Source organism: Myxine glutinosa, chromosome 3, assembly GCF_964187855.1.
Source record: "Myxine glutinosa chromosome 3, kmMyxGlut1.1, whole genome shotgun sequence".
In the NCBI taxonomy this organism is placed as follows: domain Eukaryota; kingdom Metazoa; phylum Chordata; class Myxini; order Myxiniformes; family Myxinidae; genus Myxine; species Myxine glutinosa.
The window spans coordinates 82,237,284-82,249,884 of NC_136263.1; the positions used below are offsets into that span (position 1 = coordinate 82,237,284).

At 43.4% G+C, this 12,601-nt stretch overlaps 1 protein-coding gene across 1 annotated transcript in view; it reads right to left on the reverse strand.

Moving 5' to 3' along the window:
- Positions 1-377: 377 nt before the first annotated feature.
- The window catches only part of LOC137423420 (poly(A)-specific ribonuclease PARN-like), a gene marked incomplete in the record, with an annotated part of 200,382 nt that continues 188,158 nt past the window's right edge, over positions 378-12,601 (reverse strand). The window contains 2 exon segments of the mRNA XM_078774234.1: positions 378-1,076; positions 2,461-2,538. Of these exon segments, the coding sequence (XP_078630360.1) occupies positions 1,042-1,076; positions 2,461-2,538 (113 nt within the window).

The following is a 12,601-nucleotide window of genomic DNA, read 5'->3' on the forward strand; positions in this document are numbered from 1 at the left end:
GACGTATTTACAGCTTAGAACATCCATGCGTATTACTCGGTAAATATCTCCTGTACCATGGAAGGGACGTGGGGAAATGGAGCGGGATTGTTTGAAATTGAGATTAGCAAGTCGGGAGACTGCATACTGGGTTTGTATGAAATTCAGTCGTGCTTTGCCATTTATCTGCACTCGCAGAATAAGATATAAAGATCAATGTTGCAGAATAAGGATTACGTTGCGTTCCATTTGACTTGAGCAAAGATCACACCTTGGATTATGTTATCGGGGGTGCAAATAAGCCACAGGATGGTTGCAATGCAGTACATATAAATACAAGGACGTTGGGACAGAAACTCAGCTAAAAAAAGTTTCGAGACAAAAAAAAAAAGAAGAAGTCAACGATGTATTTTTTTATTCTTACAAAAAAGTGGATCCATAGGCATAAAAGTTTGTTTGAAAGCATCGTTTCAACATGAACAGAAGGATGGATAAAAGTCATTGGCAAAACAAAGCTAGCTGTACAGATAATGATGTCTAACCTTTGAAAGGATATATGAATAGCAGAGCTAACGTGTACAAGTACAGAAGGTAGATGAATATAATGAGTTTGAAGTAAACTATTTTGCTGCTGAGTTGAACACCTTTGCAAGATGAGAAAAGGCAAGGAGGGGGAAAAGTAGGGTATTCAAACCGGGATAAAACATAGCAGTATGTACGTGTGTGCACGCACACGCACACGCACACGTACACGTTAAACTTTTTCTTTAATCCAGAATATGGAAAGAGCACCGTTTGAAGTAGTACAGTACTATCATGTCTTAATACCATTGTAATTTGTCTTTAAATCCCTGATATTCTCTCACATTATCACTTTTTTTTAAAATGGGAATCAAATCCTGGCCATCTGAATCCTAGAGCTGCTAATTAACTTTCCGCATCGTGCGCAGAAATCGGGCGCGCACAAAAAAAAGCAAAAAATAAAACCAATAAACATACAACAAGAGAAACAAAACAAAAACAAATTGCTTTGAAGGTCCACCACTCAATCGATGCTTCACACTACCAGTTTTCAGGAACCTCAAATAGGTCGGAACCTGCAAACGACAAGAGGCGACAAAGGTTGGATACAATCACACGCCATGACCTACCGTTTCAAAAGTCTTGTCGTTCAGCGACAATTCGACCCATTCCTGGATTTCCATCATACTCGGGGAAACGCAAGTACAGCACTGTATAAGCACCAAATAAATCGACTTTCCAAATGTAAAGGAACAATCAGGGGGAAAAAAAGGAAAGAAAGAATGATGCCGAAGGTCAACCAAAGATGGGGAATGGCATCGAGTGGGCATTCAAGGTTCCTTGGTGTTGGAGCGGGGAGGGAAGAAAAGCTCTATTGTCGCGTGTTTCACCGACTGTATACACACCATACTTTGGTATGACGATCCCTTTATTTTCATATTACCTTCGAGTTCTTCTTTCAGATGGTGAATATGAAGGTATTAGTGAATGCATATCGGCCTTGGATTTGTATCAAGGAAGGAGAGAGAAGTTTCAAGGAAGGAGATCATTTTACTGAGACGAGGCCGTGGATGCATTCGGCAGGGATTTGGAAATTGGACAGGGGGCCGGCGATAAATCACCTCTTCTTCGCAAAAGACGCATGGGATCTTTAGCATCTACCAAGGACCAGGGTCGTCCGGCTTAATGTCGTTCTGATGGACGGCGTACACCAAGGATGCGTCCATCAATCACCCTGCATTTGAAACACTAGGACGGCAGTTCATTTTTATAGTTGGGCCTAGATTTGAACCCATGCAAGACAGTTCAGTGGCGATTGTGCATATCCCGAGGATAGATATGATTAGATGAAGTAATGCCTTAAATTGGTAATAGGTGCCTTCAAAAGGAGGAAGACATGCAAGAACTGTTAAACTGTTCGACTAGCTTGCGCTGCTAGGCCCAGAAGAAATACTACGTCTATGGGCGATTTTCAGGCCTTGAATGTAAATCGTCTTCAAGCGATTAGTTTACATCTTTTGCAACTTCTGTCTTCTCTTCTGCTGATTCAGTGCTTTAACAGGAGCTAAAGACTGTGGCCCATGGCCAATAAATGGCATGATAAATGTGGCCCATGACATGTGGCCCACATGTGGCCCATGACGTGGCCAATAAATGGCTGATAGACTGTGGTCATTGTTCATTTTGCTGAAAGGCCAACCTCTCCCCCGAGCTTAGTCAGGCTAACTCCAGAATCAATCTAGTCATCCTACACCGAACCCTTTAAATACACCCATTTGATTACTTATCGTCTTAACAACTAGTCTCTGTTTACTCCTATACTGATTTGAGCCAGACTCCAGTCCTATTGTTGCATGCCTAATAAATGCCTTCTGCTTATCAGAGTACTCCTTATCTCCCTGCTCAACCACCCTGATCTCTTCCTGCTTCTGGATTCACACCTCTCTGTAATATACTTACTCTGTTCGCTGCACATTTCCTCCTTGAGTGTTTCCCATTTCCTTGATGATTGCCCGCCTGTCCCAATCTTGTTCCAATCTAAGGAAAGGGAAGTTTCGTAACTTTCAACATTCAATGCTTCAGGTGTGATATCACCTTATCTGCATCACAAAGTTTTACATGAACAATAAACTTAAAATAACAAAAACAACCCATTATTATCATACATCGAGGCAGTTTTTCATACAGCATATTTTACACTGAAGTCTTGAAAATGTCGACTTAAAGGCACGGCTTTACATTGATTGGGTTGACATTACGATATGGCTCATCTGTGTAATAACACATACACACACAGGAATTGAGAAAAGTAAAGGAAGCAGGTAATAAATGGCTGATAAAGGGAAGTATAACAAGTAAACGAAAAAACATGTTTTAGGGCTACACACTTTTTTAAAAAGCTTTAAACCTTTTCATTTTTTTTTTATTTATTTATTTTTAAAATTAAATTTTGATACATGTAAATGTACCGGAAAAGAGTACCGTGGCCAAATTTCAGCTCTCTAAGACACATGCAACCCAGAAAACGAACGGCTCAAAGATTTGAAGCGGGACAAACAAACAAAGTTCAGATGAAGTTAAATAAAAGTGTGTAAAAGGGGGGAGGGCCTAGGGGAGAGGGAGGGGTGCAGGGGTGAGAGGAGGGGGCAAGAGCAGAGCCATTGAAAGCCAGAGTTTGGCGAACTAGGTTGGAGCGAAAGCGATGGTGATTGGAGATTACATGTTCACATGACCGCAAGGTGCATTGTTGTTATTCATTGCGATATTTATGTGCATCTGCGTGGACTCCAAGCTTATTACATCTCGTCACATCATTTTAATATTTAATTCTGAAGTCAGTTTTGGGGTGTAAAAGAGGCCGTGCTGTTCCGTATGGGGCAGATCCAATCGATCAGACAGAGGAAGGAAGATGTATCTTTATCCTGGTGATCCAGAAAGGAGGAAAATATGGTAAAGGCAATCTCAATTTCTTCCACCAAGCTCGGAACAAGTGTGTGTCGACCCTCAGGAGAGCCAAGAAGCACTATCTCTCTACTCTCAAGATTGAACTCTCAAACCTGACTCCTTCCTCCACAATCCTGGTGGCGTCTGGTCAAATCTGTTTCTGGTGTTTGTTCCCACTCCATCCCCTCCCTTACCTCAAATGGCTACCCAGATGACACCACATGTGACAAAGCCGAATGCCTCAACTCTGTGTTTGCCTCAAAATCTTGGGTCCCAAACCCATCTCTCTCTGTTCCCACCTTACCCAGCTGCTCCTGGACTCTGTATCCTTCTCTGCTGACAAGGTAGAGAAGTTTTTGTCAAACCTCGACTCTGATTCTGCAACTGGACCAGACGGCATCAGCCCACGGGTCCTAAAATTCTGCTCTGCTGCTCTTTCACACCCTCTCTCTGTTCTTTTCACCCTCTCTTTTGCTCAAGGTCATCTGCCATCTCCTGGGACATCAGCCAACATTACTGCTCCACACAAAAAGGTGCAAAAATAGATCCTTGTAACTACAGACCATTCAGCCTGCTCCCAATTATCAGCAAAGTCATGGAATCCATCATTGCTTCGGATATCAAATCCTTCCTCTTCTCCAATGGCTTGATCTCTGATCATCAATTTGGTTTCAGACCAGGTCACTCTACTCTGGACATGCTGCTTCTGCTGTCTCAACAATGGATGGAGGTCCTCAATGCCAACAGGAAATCAGAGCTGTCTCCCTCGACATATCACGTGCCTTCGATATGGTCTGGCACCCCGCTCTGCTCACCAAACTCTCCTCCTATGGTATCCATGGAAATCTCCACACATGGTTTGCGGACTTCCTCTCTGGTCGTAGACAACGTGTGGCCCTGAATGGATTTCTCTCATCTCCCCTTCCGGTTCATGCTGGAGTTCTCAAAGGCAGTGTTCTGGGCCCTGTGCTTTTTCTGGTCTTCATCAATGATCTCTCCGATGGTCTGGAAAATCCTCTCTATCTCTTTGCTGATGACTCGACTCTCTGCCGCTCCATTCCTCATCCCTCAGATCGGCAGTCTGCAGCCTCTTCACTCTCTGCAGACCTGGACAAAATCACAGACTGGGCAAACAAGTGGAACATGTCTTTCAATCCTGACAAATCTCACACTCTTACTATGTCTCTCCGAAAAGACCGACGGGACAACCCTCCCATCTACTTTCTCAACAATCCTCTCCAAGAAGTTCTGTCACTCAAGCTTTTGGGTCTCACTATCTGCCATGATCTTTCCTGGGAAAACCACATTTCAAATCTGGCCTCCAAAGCCAGTCGCCGACTGGGCATCCTCCGTCGTGCGAAGTCCTTCCTTGGCACACCTGAGCTCCTCACCACATACAAGGCTTTCATCCACAGCTCAATGGAATACTGTTCTCCCCTCTGGGCTGGTGCTCCTGCCTTACACCTAGTTCGGCTACACGCGGTTGAAACCAAAGCATTCAGAATCATTGGAATCTCCCGCGATGAAGCCGATTGTGAGGGCCTTTCACTAACTCACCGCAGGCAGGTAGGTGGTCTTTCTGTCTTCGACTGACTCCTCTCCGGCCTTGCTCCCCCAGCTCTCTCAGTGCTCTGTCCCCCAAATATTCCTACAATTCGCACAAGATCTGCCAGCAACCCTCTTCTGGTGAAATTGCCAACATCAAGACTCTCTGCTCACCTTCACTCTTTCATTCCTCTTTACTCCCACCTCTGGAACAAACTCCCTCACTCTCTTCAATCCCACTCCTCCCTCCAGGTCTTTAAAACAGCTGTTCACCACCATCTCTTATCTTCCCCCATCCAAAGCCTTGATCTTTTCTACCCCAATTAATTCACCCAGATCCACTTTTTTGAAATATCAACTTCTTTCCTGGAAGTCCTAGCAGTGTCCATGTGTTGTGTACCTCTCCCACTGCCCCTCCCCCTTCCCATGCCCGCTCCCCCCAAGCCCTCTCCCTCCCACAGATCTCCCGATGTCCCTGTTCTCTGCTGTTGTACTTGTTTGCTTCCCTCTACCTCCCCATCTTGTCTAATGCTCCCTTTACTGTATGTTTTGTCTGTTCGTTTTTTTGTGTGATTAATGTTAGCTCTTACACGAGCCTCGATCTTGTATACCAAAAAAAAAAAAAAAAAGGAAAATTTGTCGTGTGGAATTGAGAGCCAACGACGACTCGTTTCTGTTTGCCGTGGTGAGAATCATTGTGTTGCTGTTAAAACGAGCTAAGTATAGAATTAGGCCAAATAAGAAGGAAATAAATGGTAATTGATCCGCCATGAGCGAAAGGGATTCCCATTTACAGATTTCCCTTCTCCTCTAAGGGCAGATCAGTTACCATTTAAAGTATTTACTTCTTATTTGTTTTGACTTCTCTTCCCATCCAAGCAGTACACTAATTTTGCGCTGAAATGATTGATTACACGCCAAGTAGAATCAGGAGTTGTACCACGTGACATCCTATGCTATGATAATATGATCTTAAAATGGACAATCTGTTCTGTTATGAATGTAATACAAGTTGTGGTCCAAATAATAAAATAATCTGTATGCGTCAACATGTACATGTCATGTAACATTGCATATATGGAACCACACAGAATCATGAGTTGATCATACATTATATGCATTAAAGCAATATTACTACTGTAGAAAACCATGAAAGGTCATGAAAGGTGATGTGCTTGGGGGATGTTTTGTGTCGATAAAGAAAAGCTGAGATATAACAAACCTTGTCTGTGACTTGGCATGCCTGGTGCATTCAAAGAGATCATCCTAAGTTATTAAAAAGCTCGGCTCATAGCAAAGGGTCTTGAGGGTCTAATGGTGTCTTGTGGGTCTAAGGTATCTTAAGTGACATGAGAGTTAAATGGTGTAAAGTGTCTAACGACATTGATGATATTGAGGGGTCTAAAGGAGCCCTTCAATAAGGGTTTAAAGTTAAAGCTCTGGGGGTCAATAAGGGTAAAATATATAGGGTAAAATATTACTTTTTACCCTTCAATAAGGGTAAAAAAAGGTCTGTAAAAAGGTCTAAGGGATCTTAAAGGTCTCAAAGTTGGATTCCAATAGCACGTAATTAACGCTACCCGTACAAGAACAGTTGAGTAGCAACATGGCGCCAATTGTTAAGTTCGCCGAACTCTGGTTTTCTATGGCTCTGGGCAGGAGAAAAGCCACAATTTTTGCATGCTCATTTGAAGACTAGACCCTATTACAATTATCTCGATTACACTACAATGTATACCATCCTCAAATGGTGTAACACAAAAAACCTTAAATCCGAGAAACTGCTGAAACCTTTTGTGCAGCTTTTTTGTAAGCAAAGCCGAGGTTCGCGGAAGAGCGCGAACACAGAATGGATTAGGACGGCAACAGAACGAAAGGATCAGCAGAATTGCAAGTAGGAATCAGGGGTAGGGGAGGATGTGGAAGCAAACTCTCAGGAAGGAAAAGCTGGAAAAAATGGGGGGGAGAGGCAGGGGGTGGGGGAGGGGTGGTTTTTATGAAGTTTTTAGGGTTGTTCAACTGAAGGGAATGAATTAATCCGAAAAACTGCAATTTATAAACTACATCACGGATTTTTGTCATTATTATAATACATACTGTACTTAGTGATTTTTAAACAGTGAACACATTACCATCTGTGACTTCATTTTTCCATGAGCCTTGATCTTATACAACAACATTTTGCGTAAAATATGGAGAAGTCCTGCGATAACCGTTCATTCTGCAATATCTTTGCTTCAAAGTGACAATTCCTGCCTTCTCCTCAGTTTTCATCACCGCAAAATAATGGAAACAAAGGACTTGCACTGAGCACGATTTGTTGATGAATACATTATGCTTCCTTACATTTTCATTCATCTTGGTAACAATATGAACAACCACAGTTGCAGATGGTTTAATTACATACCACTTTACACCCACCCCACATCCTCAGCCCCCCAGACACCAACTTTCAACTCTGGTGCTGCAATGCAGAATGAGCTGGCGGGATGGCCTGGAGATACGCATACTCTCCTCTCAGCTGTGTAGCCTGTGTTCGAATCTTGACCCAACTATAAACTGTCATCCCAGTGTTTCTTAGGCAGGGTTATTCACCAATGTGTGTGCCGTCCCTTGGATGGACGTCAAACTGGGCGTCCTGTCTGCCAGTAATAGTTGGTGGACATTGAAGATCCCAGTGTCCTTCGCGAAGAGTAGGCGAGCTATCGCTGGCACCATGGCCAAATTACAAATTTCTGCCCTAATAACCTACAGAGGGCATTGCAGCAGCAGCAGCAGCATCATCATCATCATCATCATGTGCATCATCACCATGTGCATCATCGGCACAGCCGCACTCTCAGCCAATAATGCTACCTTGCAGCCTTGTGTTGCATATTACATAAGAAGCCTGACGAATACAAAAAGGCTGTACAATTTTACAAACAATTACAACAAATGAGCCATCAGTATATCCTGCTCCTTCGACATACATATTTCCACGTGAATGGAAAGCGAGTAATCGAGGGGTGTTGCAAACACGCACACGCACACAAGTCAAACCACACTGTTAAAGGAGGCAGCACAACAAAGCTACATTACAGAAAAAGAGAGAGAAAGAAACTACACCCCAATTACAGCATCAGCACAACACAGGCAGGGCGTCAGCACTTACACAGGCAGTGTCAGCAATTACAGCAAAAATAAACCACACCTTAATTACCACGCCCACCTTAATATTGCTCTGCTGTGCACTGTGCAGCAGAGCGATCAAGATGGCCAATTAACTTATTGTCCAGGAAAGAGACTCTTTCCACAATGCCAATGATATAAAATGAATTTTTTAAATGAATAACTTGGTACAATAAAAGCAATTAACCTTATATTCTAGCCTTACCACTTAGTCCTTATCCTCAGCACCTGCACTTGGCATCAAGCTGGATATGGCAGACTTCACAGAATATTCCCATCCAAAATGGAGGTACTCGGGGAAACTATTAAAATCCAGTAAAGAAGTTTACTTGTATTGTTCTTAAAAGGCCTTGATGTGTATGCGCAGATGGAACATGTGGGTTGACTGAAAACTAAACACGATTAACTGAAGCTGATGCGATGCATAGAATAAGGACCTCACCAAGTTGATTAGGTCAGGGTCGAGGGAAGGAAAGGATGACAAATTGGGCTTACTCAAAGCGTTAGTGGCAGGATACCTGCCTCAAAGCCACACAACGACACTGTCTGCACACCAAATGTGCAGTGCCCCGGCCATTACAGAGGTCAGAAAAATCTCACCTTCAAGCTCGATCTGTTGCAACCACATACTATGTGGAGGCACCCAGCGTATGGCCTGTTCCAGCAGTGCTGGGGTCGAAGAACAGACACAAAGGGCTCGGGACAAACATGTTCAGGCCTGGGTTGTGCGTTTTGGTCTACCAAAGCCTTTGCCACACATTAGTTCCTCCTTGGCACATGGCTCATCCCAGGTTCGATCAACACCACAGTTGCAAGGAAACCATCTTTGGTTTACCACAGATCCCTCACCCCGCTACCGTGAACAAAGTGATGCTATACTGCTAGGTGTGGAGGACGGCTTTAATCGAGTTAGTTAAACAAAGAGATAAAATGCTGAAAGTGCAGGAAATGCATCCGGAACAAATGGCTACCACAAAAGCAGTACCGCTTAGGGCGGAAAGAGCAGAGTGTGTACAGTTTCAGCAGCAATGATTTCCCATGCGAAGACTTAAAATAAGGCCCGGTTTGGTTCCACCGTTTTTCTTCCGTTCAATTTTGTCGTTGGTCGCAAAAGCGCATCTACATACAACAGCTCTGCCAATCCAGTTGACTACAATGAGTCGCGAGTGGCGGTCAACAAGTTCAACAAATTATATACAATATAGTCGAAGAAATGCCAAAAAGGTATCTTGAGGTAAACGTATTAATAAACAATGTTTCCTTTCTAGGTGTGACAAACCTAATACACTAAATAGATAGGAATCAGAGGGAGTTTAGTTGTGGCCTTTTGTTTATGATTGTTCAGCTTTAACTTCTTTTCTTGTGTATAAAGTCTCGTCTGATCCTTCAGAGATCATCATATCATTTCTTGTTCTTTGTGCCTCGAAGAGCGTAATGCGATACCAAATAATGCGCTTATTGCTTTTACAGTGGGCACAGGTTTTCATGCAAGTTTTCTTCCGAACATCAAACGAACCGTCCATGCATAGGAACATCACATCAATCGACTGGTGGGATCGAGTGGACCAAACTTTCACAGGCTCCGAGTGGATCCACAACTTCAGGGTATCCCGAGAGACGTTTGGCTACTTATACCTCAAACCAGCACTTCAGAGGACTGACAAATGATCATTTATGTATGACTTTTACACCCATAATATCTATACGCATGGCTACTTCAAAACCTAGCTTGCTTGCGTTTCTCAAAATAAAGAAATATCGCTTTGAACCTTTCAACTGCTATGATGCAACGTCATTAAGTTTTGTAGAGCAAAAACACTCAGCACGCATGGTTAACAATCGTTTTGTTTTTATTTTAATTTTTACAAGCGCCGAGGCAATTTTGTTCATTGCAGCTGTATATTTTGCAGACGAGGATGGTGCGGACGGGGACTGTATTATCCTACACTGTACATTACATACATACAGCCTCAGAACTGGCTACACAGACAAATGAGATATCCCAGGTTCGATCAACACCACAGTCGATCAACGTGCACAGAGCGCTATAATTTGATCACCAATATAAACACATCCCTTTAATTCTGTGTGATTGAAAGCAAGTCCCATGAAAAACGAGTGAAAAGATACTTTAATGAGTATTGTACTGTAGTTGTTTACAAAATCTAGGCTCCTGGAAGAGCGTAGTGAAAGAAAGCAACAAACTGACAATGGGGCAATAGGGAATGAGGACAGAGGGGTAGGGGTGGCACGGTAACAAGCAAGTAAGAGTTAGGTAACAAGTGTTAGGTAGAGTCAATGGGGGTAATAGAAAATTTAGGTAAGAATGGGGGATGACGCAAGATTGTGGTGCACCACTTGCTTGCAACCCTAGAGGAATATGTGCGAGTGATTAAGCATTCTCCGAAGAGGGGTTCATAAGCATAGGAAAAGAGGATCAGTACAGGAGTGCTGGTAAGCAGAGTCCTTGATTTTTTTAGTTAAATCAGGAGATTACTGGAAGTATACATTTGCTTGGGAGCGTCAAAGGGTGGAGAGGGAGCTCAGGGAGCTTGACTGGAGAGGAGATGGGGTGGATCAGAGAGCTGACAGAGAGAGAGAGAGCTTGACTGGAGGAGATGAGCTAGGGAGGAGCTAGACTGGAGGAGATGAGCTAGGGAGGGTCAGAGGGCTGACAGAGAGAGATAGACTGGAGGAGAGGTCACTGACCTCACTGTGATGTGATAGCAACAGGTCTTGTGCTCCAGCCTAATCACGGGAGACGGCAATTGTGTTGAGAGCTTCAGATTCCATAGAATCCAAGACAGACTGGTGTGATGCGGCAGCGCCAGCCCAAAGAGGAGAGTAATACTGCATTGAGATACAGACAACGGTCTTCTTATGTTGTGAATGTTTTGATTTTTCAAGTAATAACTTGGAATGCCAGAGGATGCAGAGTCTGATGCTTGTTTTGGAGGCCCGCTTTGTTATATGGTCAGCCCAGAAGAGCTCATTACTGAGGTGACCCCTCAGAGTTCAAGAGATTGAACGTCTTCCAGTGGATCCCCATAGACATGGTATGACAATCCTTCTGGAGCAACAGTGAGACTGAGATTTGCTGGGGTTGAATGACATGTTAGATTTATCAGACCAGCACCCAATTAATTTCAGATAAGCAGTGAGTGATGCAGTTGCAGTCTGCCTATCAGTGACATGGGGTACTGTATGACATGTAGACACCTGTAAAAATGAAGAGGATTTTCCAGAGCAAGAGAGATTGTTTATGCAATGTGGAACAAGACCAAGCCCAACACATTGCATTGAGCCACTCCAGCTTCGATTGGGAATAGAAAGGAGAGGAGAGGGTGACATAGTAACCTGATGACAGCGCAAGTTGAGGAAGTCAGAAAGACAGGAAATGAAGAGAGTCCTGAATGCCACAGACAATGAGCTTGGCAAAAGAAGGATTCATTGCAGAAGGTGGTAAAATAAGCCGTTCCGGGAATGGACTGCTTCGCAGTGCGAACTATGTACAACTTTATTTGTTTTTTTTTCTGGCTTCAATCGTCTATCAACAGACTGTCACCCTTTTGACTTCACCTCAATAATAGCTCAAAAAGTGTGACCACCCTTAGCTTATGTGGTCAATTGCAGGTGATCATCCAATCAGACTGTCTTGTCCTTAACAGTAGCTTAACAGCAACACCCAATTGTGGTGAGGTGTTGTGGCGAGAGTGGTGGGAGAGGGGGGTGAGTTGTCCAATTTTGCCCGTTTGTCAGATATGGTGGCTTCGCTATCCAAGTACGTAGATGTCTGCAAATGACCAATGAACTACATTACTCTTCAAACAGGCAATGAGCTTGGCAAAAGAAGGATTCATTGCGGAAGGCGGTAAATAAGTTGTTCCGCAAATGGACTGCTTGTGTTGTTGCCTCAGCTGCATCTGCATTTAATTTGGCTACATTTCATAAAAAATACCCAATTTCGTCTCTGTCTGACCACGATACATTTGATCATTACTTATCAAATCTCAACCAAACTTACTAAGGTTCACACAAGGGAGGTTGAAGCAACTTAATTTGCCTGCTCCCCTCCCCAAGGTGGTTTTCTGCATTGGACAAGCTCCGTGTTAAGGTGTATACATAGATAATTGTGGCGTTTCGTAGGGCACACCTCCCAGGAATTATCAATAAAAATTATTATAATCACAAACTATTCAGTCAATTCTTTTCAACACAAGATTATCTTTTTAAAAAGTCGCTGTTTAACACCAAACTGAAAGAAATTTGGAAGAAACCCGACGTCCTTAAGGCATTCTATGCTTATAGCGTACACCCACCACAGACAAACGGACCGGAGCTGGCTCGACTTGCCAGGCTTCCAGCTAGGCCGCAATGACCTTTAGCAAATAAAGGTTCTTAAATGAGTCTTCACACATGAATGATGTATCCCATTACCAGT